The 23,269-nt window shown below is 42.4% G+C and overlaps 1 protein-coding gene across 6 annotated transcripts in view; it reads left to right on the top strand.

The window, feature by feature from the left end:
* The window catches only part of EYA2 (EYA transcriptional coactivator and phosphatase 2), a 270,332-nt gene that overhangs the window by 181,627 nt on the left and 65,436 nt on the right, over positions 1-23,269 (top strand). For all 6 annotated transcript variants that reach the window (XM_079944472.1, XM_079944470.1, XM_079944468.1 and 3 more), the window contains exons 8-9: positions 8,550-8,692; positions 15,145-15,228. In XM_079944472.1, the coding sequence (XP_079800598.1) occupies positions 8,550-8,692; positions 15,145-15,228 (227 nt within the window). The remainder of the gene's footprint in view (positions 1-8,549; positions 8,693-15,144; positions 15,229-23,269) is intronic.

Genomic DNA, 23,269 nt, shown 5'->3' with positions numbered 1-23,269 from the left:
TTATCTTTGCCCATCCTGCTTTCCACAATGTGGCCTCTCCACACTGGTTTCAGAAATGAAATATAAGCAGGAAATCTTCCAATAGATGCTACTATCTATCTATAATTTGATGGTGAACTGGATTCCAAAGACTTACTTCCCAAGAATTTGGGTTATGTGGGAAGGTCGTTTTTGTTCCCCATCAGGAGTGAACATAAAGGCTCATTGTGTCATTGAAATTTTTCTTTATTGTTTCCCCCTGTTCTTCATCTATCCCCTGGTCTAAGGTTCAACAATAAGTGGTTGAGATGGTTTTTACTGTGTGTCTAACAAGCTCACATAAAATCTAATGACATAAATAATTGTCAGCTATAACCGAGGTCTCTTGCCTCTTCTCCCCAGTGTCCGTTATAAAGGAACGGCATTTAAGCATACTCGTTTGCCCACGCACACAGGCACACGCTTATGCACTCTCTTAAAATTTCCCATAAAAACTCCACTTTTGAAATTATCCAGGATCTGCTTGAGTGGTTGGTTCCAAATTCCAGAGGCTCAAGAGGTTTATATCTTACCGACAGATCATGCTCACTCTTTGCGTTGCCCGGATATGGTATCCTAATGCTCTTCTCCTCCCTGGCCCCCAGCCCTGCCACAGCACCATCTGCATCGACATGCATTAACAGTTACATTAAGCCCCAACAATTTGCAGATGATTGCAGGGCAGTTCGCTGATGGAGAGGGCAAAATCTGAACATCTGACGTTACTCAAGAGAAAAGACAAATCAGTAGTGATTGCTGGAGGACTTTTTTCTTTTTAAGCTTTTAAGTATGTTACAAATTATCTAAAAAGAAGTTGTAGTATATTTTAAATTTCTTAGATCTTCTCCCTCAGTCAACAGAAGGAGGAATTTTTTTTAATCTCTCAAGAAGAAACTTACAAGGTTCTTTCATGCAATTTGGCAACATCTAACAAAATTGAAAATGCATGTACTCTTTAACCCAGTTATTCTACTTCTAGAAACTTATCCTAAAGATAAATTCCCACATAGGTACAAAGACTTAAATTAAAAGAATATTTTTTGAGCATTGCCATAGCAAAAGACTGAAAACAACGTAAATAGCCATTAATAGGAGTCAGGTTAAATAAATGATGGCGTATCCACCACTGGCACACTATACATCTGTTAAAAAGAATAAGTAAGCTAGTTATATCTTCACTAATATGGATCTCTCTTTGAGCTATTGTGATATGTGGAAAACTATGATAGTGGCAGAACTATGTGCATAATATGATCCTGGAGTTTTTTTTCAATATAAGTATAGTTTAATACCCATATTTGCATAGGAAATTTCTGGAAGGATGCAAAAAAACTGTTAACAGTCATTTTCTCTAGGGAGGAAACTAGAGGGAAAAGACTTGATGTAACAGACAATAGGCCACTCCACTTAACAGCAAAATTCACATTTTTTCACGTGCACATGAAACATTTACCAAAATAGACATATCCTGGGCCATAAATCATGAAGTCTCATTACATTTAAAAGGTTTCAAGGCATACAAAATATGTTCTCTGAAAACAGTGGAATTAAATTAGAAATAAATAGCAAGAAGATTTTCGAAAAATTCTCAAATATTCAGAAACAAAATAGCACACTTCGAAATAACCCATGTGTGATGGTTAATTTTACGTGTCAACTGTCCAGGCTATGGGATGCCCAGACAGCTGGTTAAACATTATTTCTGGGTGTGTCTGTGAGAGTGTCTCCAGAAAACACTGGTATTTGAATCAGTAGACTGAGTAAAGGAGATGGCCCCCACCAATGAGGGCAGGCATCATTTAAATCCAATGAGGGTTCATCTTACAGAACAAAAAGGCAGAGGAAGAGTGATCTCTCTCTCTCTTTTATTAAGCTGTGACATTCATCTTTTCCTGAGACATTGGGGCTTCTCGTTCTAAGCCTTTGGACTCCAAGACTTACATCAGTGGGGGCCCCTTTCTTATCCCCCACCCCTGGATCTCAGGCCTTCAGGCTCAGACTAGGAGTTACACCATTGGCTCCCCTTGTTCTCAGGTCTTTAGACTCAGACCAAATTATACCACCAGTTTTCCTGGTTCTCCAGCTTGCAAGTGGCAAATTGTGGGACTTTTTGGCCTCTGTAACTGCATGAGTCAATTCCTATAATAACTCTCCATATATATAAATAAACACACACACACATATGTGTGTGTGTGTGTGTGTGTGTGTGTGTGTATATATATATATACACACACACACACACACACACACACACACACACACACACACACACACATATGTTCTGTTTCTCTGGAGAACCCTGGCTAGTACACCACAAGTCAAAGGAAAAATCAAAGGTGAATTTAAAAGTATTTTGAACCTAATAAAAATGAAAACACAGCGTATCAAAGTTTATGGAATGTCACTAACACAGTACTTAAAGGGAAATTTGTGGCACTAAATCCCTATATTAGAAAAGAAGAAAGGTTTTAAACCAAGCACCTTATCTTTCACCTTAAGAAACTAGAAAAAGAAAGGCAAACTACACCCAGAGTACGTAGAGGACAGGAAATAACAAAGATCAGAATGGAAATCAATAAAATCTGAAAACAGAAAAACAGTAGAGAAAATCATTGAAACCAAAACTTGGTTCTTTGAGAAGACCAATAAAATTGATAATACTCTACACAAGCTGATATGGGGAAAAAAGAAAAGATATAAATTACCAATAAAATGAGAGGTGACATCACTACAGACCCTACAGATATTAGAAGGCTAACAATGCAATAGTCAACAACTTAGATGAAATGAAGAAATTCCTTGTGGGACAAAAACTTCTGAAGCTTGTTCAAGAAGAAATAAGCCTATATCTACTAAATAAACTGAAATTTTTTTGTTAAAAATGTTCCCACAAAGAAATTGCCAGGCCTAAATGTCTTCACTGATTAATTCTACCAAACATTTAAGTAAGATATATCAGTTCTACATTAATTCTTCAGGAAAATTGAAGAGGAAGGGATACTTCCGAACTCATTCTATGAGGAATGCATTACCCTGATGCCAAAACTAGGCAAAGACATTAAAAGAAAACAACAGACCAATATTTCTCATAAACGTAGATACAAAATTTCTAGACACAATGTTAGCAAATTAGCCCAACTGTATATTAAAGGATACTATATCATGACTAAGTGGGGTTTATCTTAATGATGCAAAGTTGGTTTAAAATTTGAAAATTAATGTAATTCACCATATTAAGTAACTTGAAAGAAAAAAAAGAGATTATCTCAACATAGGCACAGAAAAACATTTGACAAAATCTATCACTTGTTTCTGATAAAAATTCCAAATTAGGGGTAGAAAGGAACTTCCTTTATCAGAAAAAGGCATGCAGTGGACTGAATTTTTATATCCCTCCCCCCACAATTTATGTGTTGAAGACCTAATCCCCAGTGTAATGGTATTTGGAGGTGGGGGTATTTGTGAAGTAATTAGGTCATAAGGGTGGAGTCCTCAAAGTGGAATTAGTGCCCTAATAAGAAGAGGTACAAGAGAGATGATATCTCTCTGTCTCCCCACCATGTGTGGAGACAGCAAAAAGACATCCATCTGAAAACAAGAAGAGGACTCTCACCAGGAACCAAACTGGCCAGAGCCTTGATCTTGAACTTTGCAGCCTCCAGAACTGTGAGAAATAAATCTCTATTGTTTAAGCCACCCAGTCTGTGGTATTTTTTTTTATAGCAGCCTAAACTGACTAAAATAGGACAGCTACAAAAAACCTACAGCTACCCCCCCAGGACCAGAAACAAGACAAGGATGTTGCGGCAGGTGGGCTCCTTAGTTGTGGCTCGTGGGTTCCTTAGTTTTGGCTCACTGGCTCCTTACTTGTGGCATGCGGACTCTTAGTTGCGGCATGCATGCGGGACCCGGGATCAAATCCAGACCCCCTGCATTGGAAGCGCAGAGTCTTATCCACTGCAGCACCAGGGAAGTCCCTACGTTTGACTTTTTAAGAAACTCCTAAATTGTTTTCCAAAGTGGTTGTACCATTTCACATTCCCACCAGCAGGGTTGAGGGAGTTCCAGTTGCTCTGCAACCTTGCCAGCCTTTGCTATGGTCAGTCTTTATAATTATAGCCTTTCTAGGGGGTATGTAGTAGTATCTCACTGATGATTTAATTTGCATTTCTCTAATGACTAATACTCAGCATCTTAATCATGTGCTTTTTTTGCCATGCCTATATCTTCTTTGGTGAAACGTTTGTTCAAGTACTTTGCCCATTTCTTTATTGGGTTACTTGTTTTCTTATTATTGGTTTTGAGAGTTTTAAAAAATATATTCTGGATGGTTAATTTTATGTCAACTTGACTGGGCCAAGGGAGGCCCAGATAGCTAGTAAAACATTATTTCTGGGTGTGTCTGTGAGGGGTATCTCCAGAAGAGATTAGCATTTGAATCAGTAGGCTGAGTAGAGAAGATCTGCCCTAACCAATGTGGGTGGGCGTCATCCAATCCATTGAGAGCCCAAATAAAACAAAAAGGCATAGGAAGGGCAAATTCTCTCTCTTCTTGAGCTGGGACATTCATCTCCTGCCCTCAGACATTGGAACTCCCCATTCTTGGGCCTTCTGTCTCAGACCGAATTATAATATTGGTTTTTCTGGTTCTCCAGCTTGTGCAAGGCAGATTGTGGGACTTCTTGGCCTCCATAGCCACATGAGTCAATTCTTATAATAAATCTCTATCTATATCATCTATATCTATCTGTCTATATCTACGTCTATATCCTACTGCTTCTATTTCCCTGGAGACCTCTAACTAATACAACTTACTTTATCATATATATGTTTTGCAATTATATTCTTCTGGACTGTGACTTGTCTTTTCATTCTCCTAATAGTGCCTTTTGAAGAGCAAAAGTTTTAAATTTTCATGAAGTCCAATTTATATCAAATATTTTTTCCTTTTGGATCATGATTTTAGTGTTGTATATGAGAATCCTTTGCCTAACCCAAAAGCACAAAGATTTTCTCCTTTTTTCTTATATAAGTTTTATATTTAGGTCTGTGCTCTATTTTGTGTTAATTTTTGTATGTCATGTGAGGTATGTACTGAAGTACAGTTTTTTCTGGATATAGATATCCAGTCGTTTTAGCATCTTTTGTTGAGAAGACTATCCTTTATTGCTTTTGAATCTTTGTCAAAAACATTCATATACATGTGGTTTATTTCTGCACTCTCTATGCTGGTCCACGGATCCACTAATCTACTGGTCTAGTCTATCTTTATGTCAATACCATACTGTCTTGATGACTGCAGCTTTGTAATAAGTCTTAAAGTCAGGTAGTGTTAGTATTCTAATTTTGTTTTTCTATATCAGAGCTGTTAAGGCTATTCTAGGTCCTTTGTGCTTCCATATGAAGTTCAGGATCAACTTGGCAGTTTCTACAAAAAAAAAAAAAGCCTGGGATGTTGACAGAGGCTGTGTTTGATCAGTTTGTAGAGAATTGATATCTTAACAATAGTAAGTCTTCTGACCTGTGAATGAGATACATCTCTTCATTTACTGAAGTCTTCTTTAACCTCTCCCAGTAGTGTTTTGTAGTTTTAGGGGTACAAGTATTGCACATCTTTTGTCACATTTATCCCTAAATATTTCATACTTTTCGATGCTACTGTAAATGGCATTTAAAAATATTCTATTTCCTGCTGCTTGTTGTTAGCATATAAAAATACACTTGGTCAACCAAATAAATATTTTTTTTAAAAAAAGGTCAAACGTAGACTTACCATGTATCCTGGTAATCATGCTCTCTCATAAGAAGAAAGCTTTTGTCTATACAAAGACTGATGAGTGACTGTTCATAAAAGCTTTATTTAGTCCAGCCAAAAACTAGAATCAACCCAAATGTCCATCCCCAGGTGAACAGGTGAACAAATGGTGATACATCCACACAATAGAATAGTACTCAGCAACACAAAGGAAGGAACTATTGATATACATGACAACATGGATTGAATCTCAGAACAGTTATGCTGGCTGAAAGAAGCCAGACGTGTGTGTGTGTGTGTGTGTGTGTGTGTGTGTGCGCGTGCGCGCGTGTGTGTACACGCATACGGAGTGATGCCATTTATTTAAAACTCTAAAAAATATAAACTAATTTATAGTGAAAGAAAGCAAATCCATGGTTGCCTGGGCAGGAAGCAGGAGGAAGAGACTATAAAGGAATTACAAGGAAACGCTTGGGTGCTGGATTTGTTCATTATCTTGATTGTGGTGATGGTTTCATAGGTGTGACCATATGTCAAAACTTACCAAACTGTGTTGCTCTAAGTATGTGTGGTTTATTGTATGTCAATTACACCTCAGTATAGTTGTTAAAATAAAGAAGTAAAAACATTAAAAAGGGAGAAATAAAAAGAGGGAAATGACTCCAAGAAAGATTCCTATAAATTGCTCTAGCATGTGTGCCTCTGACTTTGGCCTTGAATTTTGACCCTTCATTCTCAAGAATGTATATGGTCAGAAAGGGCTGCTTTTTTTTGGCACCCCTAATAAATTGACTCTACATAACACTTTATTGGGACATTTTGTAGGTAGCTGGTGTTTCCTCCTCTTTTTAATATTTGCCTGGATTTTAATGGGGCCAACAAGTGTTTTCTAAGCCTCCCTAGCCTTAGAACTACCTAGTGAATCAGGATAAACTTTATTTATGACTCTTAAGCATCTGTGAATTTATTTAGTGCCTGTTCCTCACCCTCCAAAAGAAAGTCTTTGCTAGTTTGATGTTTGGGAATCTCTAAGGCTGTATCCTAAAAATTTGGGGGAGTTGGAGACAGCCCAACAGTTCTGACAACTCAGAATCACATCTTTTCTTATTATGTCCTGAGTCGGCTAAGCAGTTTTATAAATATTAAACAAAAAAAAAATTCAGTCCCTTGGGTTTTGGAGGGAAATATTCCTTCCAGGGTAGGAAAAAAATTAGTCCATTGCCAAGCATTTTTATACAAAAGCATTTTCCCCCCGATGATCCAAGAACTGGCAATTATGGAAGGAGAGATGGAGTCCGCAGGGTACATTTGGGAGCTAAAACGAGCAGCTGTAAGATGAGAGCGGGATGGAACGTCCTCTAAGGTTCCATGCTGGTTTACAGTTCTGTCACTCTAGTGACAAGGGCGGGCCCAAATGTTACTTCTGCCTCTACCACTAATTTGTAGGGTAACAACAGGAGTACATCATCTCACTAAGCCTCAGTTCCCTTGTTAGTTAAATAAAGATGATAAAGTCTAATAAGATGTATTTAAAACTTCTGTGCTTAAAAAACAACACAACTTGGATGCTGGCTTTGGGAACTGAGTGCTGGGAACAAGTGCTGCCCACTTGTTCATTCAGGATTATTAGACAATTGCCCAAGGGCAGGACCCTGGCAGCCTCTCAGTACACTGTGTCCGGAAACACCACCTCGATGAGAAGCCACAGGTGCCCACCCTCGGCCCTGCACCTTCTCACTGATCCCCATGTGTATGTAGGTGTAGTCAAGCCAGAACACAATTTAAATCATTTACTGGCATCTCCTAATTGCCAGCCCTGTGCTGGACGCTTTTGCCTATATAACCTCAAGTTGACAAATTTCTGAACAAGTAAAGCTTAAATGACTGGCTTTTAGTAGAGAAAGTGGAGCAAGCCGCCTAGGGATAGGAACCTAGAGAATTCTCCCCACACACGCCCCATTCACCCCAAGGGAGGGATCTCTTAAAGGTAGAAGAGTTTGATGCCCAGCTACATACATATGTATATATATATATATACGTTATTTTCTTCCTTCTGTTTGTCTAGGAATTCTCAGGCTTTAGGATATATAGACAATTGTAAACACAAAACTCCATTCACTGGAATTGTAGCTCCCCAGCTGCCCCTGCCCTCACTTCTCTCAGATCCCTGCTCGGCTGTCCCCTTATCCATGAGGCCTCCCCTATGCATGGCACAGGGAGATCAGCTGGGTGCTTTGTGACCACCTAGAGGGGTGGGATAGGGAGGGTGGGAGGGAGACACAAGAGGGAGGGGCTATGGGGATATAGGCATACATGTAGCCGATTCACTTTATTGTACAGCAGAAACTAACACAACATTGTAAAGCAGTTATACTCCAATAAAGATGTAAAACAAACAAACAAAAAAATTAGTAACCTCCCAGCACTCCTGCACTCTTAGCCGATTTGTCAATTCTCTATAACATATGTCCCCATCTGGCATATTATATACTTACTTGTCTGTCTAATGTGTCTCTCCTCTCTCTAGAATTTAAGTGCTATGGAACCAGTGCCTGGAACCATACCTACTCAGTAAATCTTTGCTGGGTGTATGAATGATTATGAATGGGCAGTTTAAGGCATTTTCAAGAGTAATTTTGATTCTACGTGATCTTTGCCTTCGCTGCTGCCTTGGGGACCTCCCACTCTGGAGTTAGATGGTTCTGGTGTAATAGCTCGTGGGAGGACACACTCAGCCAAGCCTCTGATACGTCTGCCCTTCCCTCTCCTACGCCAGGTGAATATAACACGCACAATGGACCTTCCACGCCAGCCAAAGAGGGAGACGCAGACAGGCCGCACCGGGCCTCTGACGGGAAGCTCCGAGGCCGGTCTAAGCGGAGCAGTGACCCCTCCCCAGCAGGCGACAATGAGATTGAGGTAACTCAGAGGCTTCTGCCTGACTTGGTGAATGTCATCTCCACACGTGGCCGGAACAGGAGGCGTCGGGCAGAGTTCTGTCTGGGGGAGAATGGCCCTGTGTGTTCACAAAGTGCAGAACAGAGAAAAGGGCCCTTGGTGGAAAGGAGGGAAGAATTCGGTTGGTCACACGGAAGCACCGTTGACTGGCCAGGCTAGGAAAAGTGACCCTAGAGATGGTAAAGATGGGTGATTCTCAAATGTGAGCCACAACAACATCACCTGGGGGCCTGCGAAAACCCAGACGGCTGGGGCCACCCCCCAGAGTTTCCAGTTCAGTAGATCTGGGGCGGGGCTGAGAATTCACATTTCCAGCAAATTCCTAGACAGTGCTGATGTGCACTGGGCCGCACACTTTGAGAGCCTCCAGTAAAGATGACATTGGACAGTGGACCTTCCCCACTGGGTTAGAGTGATTCTTAACCTTGGCTACATGATAGAATCACCTGGGATGCTTTTTAAAATTCAGATGCCCAGGCCCCATCCCAGACTAATTAACTAGACATTTCAGGGAGTTCTGAAAGTTCCCCTAGTGATTCTACTATGACTTAGATATTTATCTACCTGAAGACAGGAGGCTGGCTCAAATAAGTTTGCATCATTTCTGTAATTCTGAGTTTCTCGGTGGTTCTCCATCTGGGCTGCACATGAGAATCTCCTGGGGAATTTTGAGAAACCTTCATTCTCAAGCCCAGATCAATTAAATCAGATTCCCTGGGGGTGGGACCCAGGTGTCAGTATGTTTAAGCTCCCTAGGTGATTCCAGTGCAGCCCAGACTGAGAGCTACTGGTCTAAGGGATGCGCCCATCTTTATTATAATAAAGCAAGTGTGGAGTTATCGGTCAGGCACTGACATTTTCCCAAGCAAACAAACAAAAAAGAACAGCATGCATGAAAGATGGGGAAGACCACTAGAAGGGACAGAGGCAAGATGGATGCCCCCAAAACAGACAGAAGCAACTGTTACCTATCAAGGGAGAAAAATGGGCACACGCACGAGTTCGTACTTGTTTGCAAAAGGCAGTCATTTTGCTGGCTTGAGTGTGCCATGGGTGTACATGGGTAGTACTGGCAAAGCTTGAGTCACTGTCAAGATATCCAAATGCAGCATCATCACATCCCTATTGATAATCCTGTACAAATTATGTAGCAGCTACAAAGGTCAGCTGGCAAACTCAGATAAGCTAATAAATACCATTTTCATCACTTCCTTAAAATCTGTGTCGTTTTGACTCTGAGTCCCCACCCACCGGGGTGGTAGGAAATTCCATTTCATTAATGGGGCCTTTCCCCTCCCAGAATTAGATGAGAATCTCAGGGTTCAAGTGGTCTCAGAAAACAGAATCATAGCCTCTTGTCCATTGTGGCTTGGTGACTGCTCCCTTTTTCATTGTCAGTACCTGCAGTGGTCACTGAAAGTCCAGCTGTTCTCTGGGGTTTCCATGCCATATGTTGAGCATAGACATCCTTGTTGAGAGTGAGAACATTGGAGTATTAGCTGCGATCCTTCGGTTGCAAGCAACAGAAACCAATTCTGGTCACTCAAGCGAAAAAGGATCTACTGGGAGGGAACAGCATGGAGAGGAAGTGATACAACCAAGGTTAGAAAGAATAGCAACAAAGACCATGCTGGGGAATCTGGGGAACCTTCAGGGTGCCGGCCCCTTCTGGAGAGCGAGATATTTGAGATTCTAGCGCCATGTCACTTGACGTCCGATTCCAAGGAGGCAGCATCCCATTGGCCTGGCCTGGATCCTCATGCCCCTGATTGAGAGTCTCACCGAGATAGCACACAAAGGGGAAAGAAAACCGAGATGCTCCTTCTAAGAAGGAGTTGGATGCTGGGGACCCCAACAACAAATGGCCAATACCAAGACACTTGACATTTAGCCAGTATTCACTGGTAGGGCTGTACTAGCTAACCAGCGTCACTAGTAGGGCTCTGCTAGTCAGCCAGTATTCACTAAGAGAGCAGTAGCAGTTGTTTGTGGCTGGTGTCTGTTCCGATCATCCTAGAAAGTGTTAAATATTTTGAACATCACACTCGTCCCCTACACTTGGTATACACAGCCATCTCTTCTGTGAGCTCGACTGCCCTCGGGACCTGCCAGAGAGCAAGTATTCCCACTGCTTATGGGACTCTTCTCAGTCCAGAGGATTCTGTTCTTGCTTTTCCTCTAACTCTTAAAGCCACCACCTTCTAAAACCAAGGAGACTTGGCACAAGCCCTTCAGGGGGATTAGGCCTTGGCACAAGGCTAGAAGAAAATTTACTCACTCCTGATCACGCTTGCTTTCTGCCTTCCCAGATGCCTGAGGATTTTCTACCAGCTTGAAGTTGCAGAGCTATAGAAATCCTGGAGAGCAACACGTACTTTAATATTTTTTAAAAATGTATTCAATCACCTGACGTGGTTTCTGCTCTTGGTAGGGGACAGTGGGGGTGGAGAGACATTTTTCCATTAAGCTGAGAAGGGGGTGGGGGGGGCGTGGAAGGATTATGGGGTGATATTATTCTGGAAACATCTGCTTCTTGATTCCAGAGTAAGTACCACTGGGCAGGAACAGTTGAAAAGGTGTGAGCTGTGTTTCACCGCCGTGCTCAATAACAGCACAGAGGTTTTGCATGGGTCACACCTCTTAAGTCTTTGGCACCGTTGCTGATGGCTGCAGCCCACGAGAGAGAAATTAGGTAGAGAAGTGGAAAGGAGGAAAATTCTGAGTATGTATTAGTTAAAATCCCTCAACTGCAGGTGCCAGAAACCAACTTGAGCTGGCTTAAGTGAAAAAGCAGAGTTTATTTTAAGGATACAGGGATTCTCTTAGAACCCAAGAGCCAAGGGTACAGCAAGTGTCAGCAAGATACTGGAACCAGAAGGTAGGAGGGGCAAGGAGACGCATTTACACCTTCTCTCCCTATGTTCCACAGTGTAGGTGCTAGAATCCCCAAGCGGTAGTGTCTTTTCAGTGGGCACGACTCTCCTCCAGGCCCCTCACTCTACTTCTGACTAAAACCAAGTCCTGCAGAAGTGTTGGGTCGTGTTTCCATCTCTCACCCCTCTGTTCCTCTCTCTCTGCAAACTAGTCTTCCCTGTCCTTCAGATCACATTGCTACCAACAGCCACCCAAAGACAATGAATTTCTTTCCAGGTCTCAATTTTGAGCTCCCAAGGAAAGGCCTCTGACCCAGCTGGGGTTAGGGGCCCACCCCTGGCCCAAACCCTGGTGGGCTTAAGAGTTAGGGTCACGAGCAGAGTGTCCACCAGGAACAGTATACCCACTGAGAATCTAACACAGAGAGATAGAATGGGGGACTAGTGGGGAAGAGGGACAGACCCTCTTCAGAGAGGATATAGTCAGTAAATTAAGGAGTCTGCATTAAATTTGAAATTACTTGATTTTTTTAAAGAATTCTCTTACCAAAATTTCTAAGTTTAACTGATCCAGCCTAGTTAGTTCAGATGAATTAGGACTTGGCATATTTAAACCCCAGAAGCTCTCTTCAAAAACAGTGGTTTTCAAACTTTTTTTTTTACCATGACCCATAATAAGAACAATACTTATTATCATGACCCAGCATTTACATACACATAAATGTAAAAGATCAACAAATTCACAAAATAATATTCACTAAAAATTGTTTCTGAATGAATAAGTAAAAACTTATGGCTGTCTAATTATCTTAAATGAATCATTTCCATGTAAAAATGGACTTTGGCAAGGAGTTGGGCCAGTGGCGTGAATTGGGAGATGCCAAGATGGACACGAGGCAAAAAAAAAAAAAAAAGAAATTCACAAAATAATATTCACGTCTATTAATTTTTTTGAAAACCTGTATTAATTTACCTTTTTCCTTCTAGATACTACCTTTCTCTTTACTTTTAAAGGCATTACAAATGTGTAAATACAACCACTGACCCCCAGAGAGTTTTCCAAGGTGGCCCATTCAAGATGGTAGACTGAGTAGGTGCCTTTGTTGCCCCCAACACCAGCTACATCACGCAGGTCTTTTGTTTTTAAAAATAATGATCACCAGAAAAACTTACGAAAACCAGCATATAAAAAATTGAGGCCAAGATAAATGAATAGGATAAACTATGAAAGGTAATTTAAGAAACAGAAAAGATCTTAGAAAAATTCTGATTGGTTTTCTTATAAAGATTCAAGGAGGTCTTGTATCCACGAGAAAAGAAGTGCAGGCTATTGGGAAAGGAACACTCAGAGACAAAGTAAAAGCTACTGTAAATTTTTAAATGATAGTGAGAATCAAAAGTTTCATAGAAGGGTGGGCTTCCCTGATGGCGCAGTGGTTGAGAGCCTGCCTGCCAGTGCAGGAGACACGGGTTCGAGCCGTGGTCTGGGAAGATCCCACATGCCGCGGAGCAACTGGGCCCGTGAGCCACAACTACTGAACCTATGCGTCTGGAGCTTGTGTTCCACAACAAGAGAGGCCGCGTCAGTGAGAGGCCCGCACACCGCGATGAAGAGTGGCCCCCGCTCGCCGCAACTAGAGAAAGCCCACGCACAGAAACGAAGACCCGACACAGCCATAAATAAATAAATAAATAAAATTTTTTAAAAAAAAGTTTCATAGAAGGGTTGGAAGAGAAAGTTAAAGAAATCTCTGAGAACATAGATCAAAAAGACCAAATTACAGAACACTGTTTTTAAAGGATAAGCAATATCAATCCAAAAGATCTAGTTTGTCTATTGGGAATTCCAGAAAGATGTAACAATGGGAAAGATTGGAGGACATTATTTAAAGAAATAGGCTTGAGAAATGTTTGAGTGCTGAACAGTATGAATGAAAAAAGACAACACCTAGATATATCCTCATGGGATTTGAGGATGCCAAGTATAAAGAAAAGAGCCTAAAAAAATCCAAAGAGAAAAAAAGTAAAACCTGTAAAGAGCTGAGGATCAGTGAAACATCAGACTTCTCATTAATCATGCTTGACACAAGATAGATTCTTTCAAAGATCTAGAGGGCATTATTTTCCAATTGGAATTCTGCACCCAGAGGAACCTTAGAGCAAAATAAAGACATGATCAGATTAGCAAAAATGCAGGAAGGTTACTTTCCATGCTCCTTTCAGAAGAAGTAACTTAAGGATGTACTCAAGCAAAACAAGGAAGAAAACCAAGAAAGAGACTTGGGATCCAGAAAACAGTGGATCTGACCCAGAAATGCAGTAAAGGGAAGTTTCAGGATGCTAGCTATGTAACAAGCCTGAAGATGATCCAGTCCACATTGGAACATTCTGTCACAGAGGAAGAACATCTTTGATACAGAGGGTGTGGCTGAATTTGAAATTCTACTGAAGGCATGTTATTGGAAACAAGAAAAGAATTAAAGCAATTAATAAGCTCCAGCAAAAACAGAAAGTTATTCCAAACAGGCGTGATTCCTATGAACAAACTGAGATATGGCACGATTTTAATCAGGATGGAGTATAAGAAAGGAGAATACACATGACCTTGGTGGTAGGAACAGTCTCCTTAAAGTGGCTCTGGAGCTATGACATTAGATACATAGAGAAGGAAGTGAAATCCTAGCACATGACTTTGCTCTGCAGTGAACAGTAATCACAAGATGTACATAAATGCTCTATACTGGTTACCAACTTTTAAAATCAACATATAGACAGAGCACAGAAGTCTTAAGTACAGTTATAAAACCCAAAGCACAAACCAGTTTATCCACATTGACAATGCAAAAGTGAGGCTAAAGGTCAGCTCTTCAAGAGGCAAGGAGGTAGTGGGAACGGGTAGGGACACCAGTGTCCATATTTTCCATATTGGGTTTGCTGTTTTAGCCAAGAGAAAGTGTCCAGTGCTGATGGGAATTGGAAATAGAGGGGTTCGCATATGTGAAAAATATAAAATTCTGGAGAAATGGGGGAGATTTACCATGAGCTAAACCCTCATCTTTCCCGTTGCCCAGTCAAAAGATATTGTTTAAAGTTGGCAAATCAATAAGTAAAGGTGTTATTTAGAGTTATAAAGGTAATCAGCAGAATTGCTAAACACAGAAATGTTTAGAAGTAGCTGGGCTTACGGTGAGCAGTGAACGTAAAATGGTAGTATTTCATTTTGTCAAATGAGTTCTACGATTTTTATTGCTTTTGGACTGAACTCCTCTTTTGAGCTTTTATGTGAAAGGCAAGAACAGGCGTCTTGGTTCTGGCATCTATGGGTTGATAGGAACCCAAAAACTTGGCCATCAGAATATATTTTACACAGCTGAGGTTGAATGGGGACTCGAGGATACATGCGTGAGTCACATGTTTTATAACTTAAAGATAATGTTTTTCAAGACATATTTTTCCTCCCAGGGAATTAATTTCTGCAGACATTAAGTCAAATGCAAGCAAGTGCATTTGTCTCCATTCTCTCCCTCTCTTTCATCACAGCGTGTGTTCGTGTGGGACTTGGATGAGACAATAATTATTTTTCACTCCTTACTCACGGGGACTTTTGCCTCCAGATACGGGAAGGTAAGAATCCATTTTGCCTCCTTTTTTTTTTTTTTTCCAACGTGACAGTCTGTCCAGCTGGTTTGTCTTGGGAATTGCGAGGGCAGTTCATAGGACGGCGTCTCCAACAAGCTGCCCCTTTGCGTCAGCCGGGCTTTGGAAGGCCTATGGAATCTTCCCTTGACATGTGAAATTTTAATTAGCTTCTCCCATTGTCTCCCATGCCTTTTCTTCCAACACGTGAAACATTCAACATCCACTTGATAGGATATAGGCTTGTAGTCTTCGGCTGTCTCCCTCCTCCTAAGAGGGCTAGGAGGTGCTTCGGCCAAACCCAGTAATCCTAGCTGAAAAACGAGGTAAAGTACTTTTCTTCTTCCCTGTTGTTTATTTTAGTGTCTCCGGCAGATGAATTTAATTTTCCTTCCATTTTTCTGAGACAAGGGGGAGGCATCTTGTCAGCTCCAGCATGGATCTTAGCAACAGCTTTGCAAATGTATCACCGACAAATTATGTCGGGGAACCATCCAGTTAGAGTTCCGGGCAGATGCTGTCCGTTGACCGGTGGTCCATGCAAGAAATGTCAAAACGCCCTTAAAAATGCAAAAATGAACCCAACCACTGAAACCCAAACCCTGCCGATCCCATGGGCTTTGTATCAAACCACATGCGGGTGCTCCAGACGTCTGCCGTCTCTTCGAGGAGACAGGTAGAGGTGGCAGGGCGCGGCTTTAGGGGACAGATGCACCGTCGGCTCATCCGAGGTAAGCGACCTATTGGCAGCTGCTTCCACACACGAGTGGGAACCATGAGACACACCAGCGCCTGGAAAATATTTCTGTTTCTGTTTAGAGCCCAGGAATATGATTTGACATCACCTCATGGCTTTTCCAGCTGCTCGTGTTTTTTATGAGGGTTATAACAAGCTGGATGTGTAATTAGCAAGATAGATTTATCGTCTGCCGTTATGTTGTAAAGAATATAAAAATGGTGTTGGTGGTGCAGAAATCTCTTGCCGAGGAGGAATGCCGTTAATGTGTCTAGCAGTGCCTGCGGGAAATCCGGCATGCGTTTTTGGAGTGTGCACGGCTTAGGTAAAGGATGGCAGAGTCCAGAGCTGCTGAAAGCACCAGAGCAGACTTGGCAGCTAGGGCAAAACAGCAGGGCTTTCCCAAAGGGGCTGCAGTAGTGAGTTGCCCACCCAGGCTGGGTGTTCTATGGTTTTTAACCACCCCCAATAAAGCCGCCGGCCCCCCAAGAACCATTCCTTCACTCTTCTTACCCTTTGAGAAGTTCCACAGCTTCATGCAACAATTCAGTTCCCATGGATTGCGTAGGGCTTTGTAATCTAGGCTAAGATTTTTGTGTCTGTGTCTCACTACCACTCTTTAAACCAAGTTACAGGCTCGTTCAAGACAGGGACAAAGCCCAGAGCTCTGTTCTGGGCCCCATGGCACCTGGTCCATGTCACTTATCACCAGCCAGCTCTCTCCAATCCCATCACCTAATCCCAGCCACCTTCCCCTCCAGCTGTCTGGTCTCCACTCTTGCCCTTGCCAGCCCCCTACAGAGGGGTCATCCTAAAATACAAGCCTGGTCTCTCTTCTACTGAAAAATCATCAGTGGCTTCCCCATTGACAAACCCTAAGCCCAGCCTCCAAGGCCCTCCATGAGCTGGCTCCTGCCCTACTCTCCAGCCCTGTTTTCTCTTACTTGTCCTGAGTTGCTTTTTGTCCTCGGAACCTGCCACCATCTCTCCCATCTCTTCCGAGTTTTTCCCAGAAGCAGAGCCTGAGACCAGGAGTGAGTGCTGGTAGTTTAGTTGGGCGGTGATCCCAGGAAGCACGAGGTACAGAGTGGGGAAGTGAGGCAGGGAAGGGAAGGCAGCCAATACAGGGTACGTAGATAGCTATGGCTGCAGGTACCTGCGACTCGGAACCACCGGGGACCTCTGGGCTACTCTGGAACACACCTCAGAATTGACTCCCCCAAGGAGCAAGGTGCTGGGATATTTATCTACACATTCCCTTCCATCGTGGGTTGAGGGCTTTTTCTGGGGGGGTTATTTCCCTGTCCTGGCCTGTCCCATGAAAACCCTAGGGCAGGGAATCACAGGTCCTAACAGGAGGAAGCCTCTGCATGTTGAGAGGACACAGAAGAGGGGCACACTGGAAGCTTCTGCTATAATCTAGAATGTTCTAGAAAGTTCAGGTATTAGGTTAAATCATACTTATCTTTCAGTTCCCATTTCCAAGGTAGCTTCCTCCAAGAGGACTTTCCTAACCACTCCCACCCCCATTTAAATTGCATCTCTCCCCATAACTCTATTTTTCATTTATATTATAATTATGCACTTATTTTCTGTCTCCTTCTAAGCTATATGTGGCCTGAGGACAGAGACCATGAACATTTTTTATCAACCCAACTAAGCACAGTGCATGGACCAGATTGCTCAATACATATTTGTTGGGAAAATGAATCAGGATGACCCTCTAGAATGAAAGCAACATGACGACAGGCACCTTTTTTTTCTGTTTTGTTCATTGCTTTGTCCCCAGAGCATAGAACAGTGCCCCCCACCTAGTAGGCATTGAATAAATATTTGGTGAATGAAGGTAGGTAGGATAGAAAATAGTATCAAAACAAAAAATTCCTAACTAGGGGCCACCTGCCAAATTCTGCCTGCAGACATTTGTGTTTGGCCCCTAGAGTGTTCGAAAAAATGTGAATTTGTCGCCAACATTTAAAAAATCAGGAGATTGCACAGACCAAAACAATCGCAATTTCCAAGTCTTCTTGAAAAATTAGAAAACCTAGCAATCCTGCATTCGCACGTGGCAGCAGTCAGCAGGGGCTGAGTAGCAGCTGCCCAGTTGGCGGGGGTGTACAGTCTCCAGCCCATCCACAGCCTCACCTGGCCTGTTCAGGGGACCCTCCTGACCCCATTGGCATCTGAGTTTCAACATCCATCCTAGAACTACAGAACCACTGAAGGTCAGAGCCGGAAGGACCTGGGAGACCATCACATCAATTAGTCTCCATGGTACAGTAGGAGAAACTGAGGCCCAGAGAGAGTGAGGTCATCCAGGAGATAACGAGAGGTAGACCTCAGGTGCACTTGCCTCTCTGGGTGTTCCCAGGATGTCCAGGGAAAACTAAGGTGAGATGCTCTTGGAGCCCCCAGGTCTCCAGTGCCATCATTATTCCTCTTCTAGAACTTTCTACTCCTCCAGCTCTGTTAAGTGAGGAATGAGGTTGGTTGGTTTGTTGGTTGGTTTTCCTAAATCGAGCCACCCTAAGAGAGACCCAAACTAACCATGGCTTCACCAAGATAGAAGTTTATTCTTCTCACCTGGTAGTCCAGGCATAAGCAGTTCAGGCTGGTAAGGCCCCTACCCAGTACCAGGGATGGAGACCCCCTTCCATCTTGTTCTTTACCATTCCTAGAGCATTGCCCTCGTTGGCAAAATGAAACATAGCTCACCCCCATGTCTGCATTCCAGCCAGTAAGAAGGGGAAGCAGGAAAAGGGGAGTCCACCACTCTCTTTTTCATTTTTATTTTTTTCCCTCTCTTTGGAGGGCCAGATCCAGAAGTTGCACAGATCGTTTCTGCTCACATGCCATTGGCTGGAATGTGATCACATGGCTACCTTCAGCTGCAAAGGAGTCTGGGAAATGTAGTCTAGTCATGTGCTCTATTAAAATTCAGGGATTCTATTATTCTGAGAGGGAGAAAGGAAGAAGGGATATTAGAGGACAGCTAGCATTTTCTAGCACAAAGTACCATTAGTAAGAGGAAGAACAATGAAAGAGAAAATTGTTGAGGAAAAATAAACTTTGTTCTGTTCAAGACACCTAGAGGACAACTGTATTTGTGGGTCTGAAGCTCCAAAGAGAGGTCTGGGCTACAGCTATAAACTTGGAAGACAGAGGAGAGGAGAGGACGTAGAGGAGTGTGAGCCCCATTCTACAGACAGAATAACTGAGACACAGGGAGGTTATGTAGTCAGGTTCATAATGGAACTTAAATTCATGGCCTTGACTTTTGGCCCACATCTCTTTCTCTTCGTGCTCTTCCAATAGCTGCAGCCACATGGAACCCATTATTAATAGCTGGTATCAAGTGGGACTCTCAGCTTGAAGCACAGAGTGTTTAAGCTACAAAGGGAATTTATTAGATGACAGTAATTGGAAAAACCCAGAGGTAATGGGATTCAGCCTGGGCCGGATCCAGAAGCTCAAGCAGTGTTCTTCGGGCTTTTGGTCTTTCTTCATCCCTCAGCTGACTTTTTCCATGTGGCAACTCCTTCTCTGGCAACTGCTTCTCAGAAATCCCAACTGAAAAAGAAGGCCTACTTCCCAAATTCCAGCACAGCTCCCAGGCTTGAATCTCATTGGCTCAAACTGGGTCAAATGCCCATCCATACATCAAACTCTGTGGCTCTGTGTAGCCAGCCTAGATCAAGAGCCTGGCATGGAGAGAGTAGAGGAGCAGGTCAGCTCCGTCCCAACCAAATGGATGGAGCTGGGGAGGGATGGTACCCCAGAGAAAACTGAAGTGCTCTTTCCAGAAGATGGTGAGGATCCTGGAGTGAGGAGTGTGTCCACAGTGGGCTCTGAAGGTCATGACCCTCTGTACATCTACACCAAGGACTCTTTGCTCATGGCCATTGTGTTAAGCACTGTACAGGAAGCAGAAATCGTATCAGTTGTGGTCCCAGCCGAAGGAGCGACTCACTGTTTACTTAGGGAAATAAGACCAACAGAGCTAAAATGATTAAGAAATGATTCAAAAACAGACTGTTTGACTTTTAAAACAGAAACTGGGCCCTTTTCCTGTTCCCAATCAGGGCATGTGCTGCTCAAGGCTGTCATCTCTCCACTTCCTTTCCATCTCTTCCTACCCAGTGCTCAAAACCAGAGCATCCCTTTGGTAGCTGTACCTCCCCACATCTTGTGGATCCATTAGAGGTTCCCTGGAGAGCCAGAGACGCCAGTGATTGCCGGCCGCCTCTTACCTAACCTCTCCTCCCACCCCGCCTCCCTGCAGTCCCTGAACTCTGTTTTTTCCAGCTGGGATTAGACAAAAGGCTCCTGGTGGTCAGAAGCCTTTGCCTATGGCCAGGAAGGGCTCATAAGGGGAACTGATCAGCAGTCTTCCTGGGTTCACAGTGGGTCAGCCCTGACTCCTCCTTCAGTGCCCTGCCTTCCAGGCAGCTCAGTACCAATTGGAAGCTCAACTCAAGGCCCGGTTGTGTGTGTGTGTGTGTGTATGCTTTAATAACGGCTTTATTGAGAAATAACCCACATACCATAAATCTACCATTTCACTGTGTACAATTCATTAGTTTTTCGTATATTCAGAGTTGTGCAGCCATCACCAGCATCTAATTTTAGAACATTTTCATCACCCCAGAAAGAAACCCCATACCCATTAGTAATCATTCCCCATTTCCTCCAGCACCGCCCACCCCAGCCCCTGGCAACCACTAATCTACTTCCTGTCTCTATAGATTTGCCTCTTCTGGACATTTCTTATAAATGGAATCACACAATATGCGGTCTTTTGTGACTGGCTTCTTTCACTTAGTATAATGTTTTTGAAATTCATCTATGTTGTAGCATACCAATACTTCATTTTTATTGTTGCATAATTTTACAGTGTGTGAATATGCTGCATTTTGTCTATCCATTCATCAGTTGATGGACAGTTGGGTTTTCAGCTTTTATGAATAAAGCTGCTGTGAACACTCATGTACAAGTTTTTGCATAGACATATGTTTTCAGTTCATTAGGGTTTTATACCTAGGATTGGAATCGCTGGGTTACATGGCAACTCTATGTTTCACCTTTTGAGAAATTGCCGGACTCTTTTCCAGAGTAGTTGCACCATTTTGCATTCCCATAAACAAAGGATAAGGGTTCCAGTTTCTCCACATCCTCACCAACACTTGTTATCATCTGTCTTTTTGGTTATAGTCCTCTTGGTGGATGTGAAGTGATGTCTTGTGGTTTTGGTTTACATTCCTCTGACTAATTATGTTGACAAATGACTAATGATATTTCCACGTACTTATTGGCCATTTGTAGTATCTTCTTTAGAGAAATACCTATTAAATCGTTCATTGGTTTTTTTAATAGAAGTATAGTTGATGTACAATATTGTGTTATTTTCTGGTGTACAGCAAAGTGATTCAGTTATATATATATATGTATATATACATATATATAATTTTTCATTTTTTTCCATTAGTTTATTACAAGATATTGAATACAGTTCCCTGTGCTGTATAGTAGGACCTTGTTGTTTATCTGTTTTGTATATAGTAGTTTGTATCTGCTAATCCCAAACTCCTAATTTATCCCAAAGGGAAAAGGTGCTAATCCCACCTTTCCCCTTTGGTAATCATAAGTTTGTTTTCTATGTCTGAGAGTCTGTTCCTGTTTTGTAAATAAGTTCATTTGTATCATATTTTAGATTCCACATATAAGTGATATCATATGATATTTGTCTTTTCTCTGTCTGCCTTACTTCACTTAGTATGATAATTTCTAAGTCCATCCATGTTGCTGCAAATGACATTATTTCATTCTTTTTTATGGCTGAGTAGTATTCCGTTGTGTGTGTGCGTGTGTGTGTGTGTGTGTGTGTGTGTGTGTGTGTGTGTGTACACACATATATATCTTCTTTATCTTTTCACCTGTCGATGGACCCTTTGCCTGTTTTTAATTGGTTTATTTGTCTTTTATTTTTGAGTTGTAAGAGTTCTTTATATATTCTGGGTAACAGTCCATTATCGGATATCTGATTTGCAAATATTTTCTCCCATTCTGTGAGTGGTCTTTTCCCCTTATTGATGATGTCCTTTGAAGTATATGAAGTATTGCAGGGTGAAAGGGGTTGAAATGAAATTTTTTAAAAGGTGGCCAGGGAAGGAGCCCTCATGGGGAAGCTGAATTTTGAATAAAGACTTAAAAGGAAGTGGAGGGGGCTTCCCTGGTGGCACAGTGGTTGAGAGTCCGCCTGCCGATGCAGGGGACACAGGTTCGTGCCCCAGTCTGGGAAGATCCCACATGCCGTGGAGTGGCTAGGCCCGTGAGCCATGGCCGCTGAGCCTGTGCGTCCGGAGCCTGAGCTCCTCAACGGGAGAGGCCACAACAGTGAGAAGCCCGCGTACTAAAAAAAATAAAAATAAAAAAATAATGGCAAAAAATTAAAACAACTTAACATTCAACAAAAATGGGAATTGTTCATAACAATTATAGAAGCACATACAGTAGAAAACTATAAACTGTTATTGAAACAGTGAGACATAACTAGTTTTTAAAAAAAAAAAGGAAGTGGAGGAACAGATATCTAGTAGAAGAGCAAGAGGGAACAGCAAGTGGAAAGGCCCTGAGGCAGAAGTTTGATGGATTTGAGGGACAACAAAGATGCTAGCATGGTTGGAGCACAACAAGTCAAGTAGAACTCAACTAGCTCTTACTCTCAAGTGGGAGCCATGAGGTTTGTTGCTTATATTTCTGAAGAATCCCTCTTGCTGCTCCCCATGAGAGGAAGCTATTGGGTGGCAAGGCTGGAAGCAGGGAGACCTGTGAGGGGGCTACTGCAACAGTCCAGTCCTATAATGGTTTTTTGCACCAGGGGGGATGAGATGAGGAAGATGAGAAGTGCAGCAGCCTGGATATATTTTGAAGGCAGAACCAACCGCAGATAAAGAATGAAAAGTGATTCCTTATTCTCGCTCCCTGGACTCCAGAGATGTCTTACTTAATTTCTGTCCATGGTCTCCCTCCGAAGGGACCTGATCTCTTCTCCCTCTATTGCCAACTAACAAATTCCTCTTGAAAAAATTCTCCCCTTTTATTTTTGAGTTGTACCTCAAGTGCCAACGTTGAGTTATTCACATTCTTTGTCCACGCAGGCCTCTTTCTTGTATCACGTGGGTACAAACGTATGTTTCTTTGTAGACCCATTTGGACTCTTCCTCCTCCCCTCCCCATAATTGATTGTGTAGCTTTTTGTTTACTTTCCTGTAAAATACGTATTGTCTTCTTGTG

Source organism: Stenella coeruleoalba (genome assembly GCF_951394435.1).
Source record: "Stenella coeruleoalba genome assembly, chromosome: 15".
Lineage (NCBI taxonomy): Eukaryota > Metazoa > Chordata > Mammalia > Artiodactyla > Delphinidae > Stenella > Stenella coeruleoalba.
The sequence above is the reverse complement of the archived record's forward strand: the minus strand, read 5'-3'. Positions and strand labels throughout refer to the sequence as shown.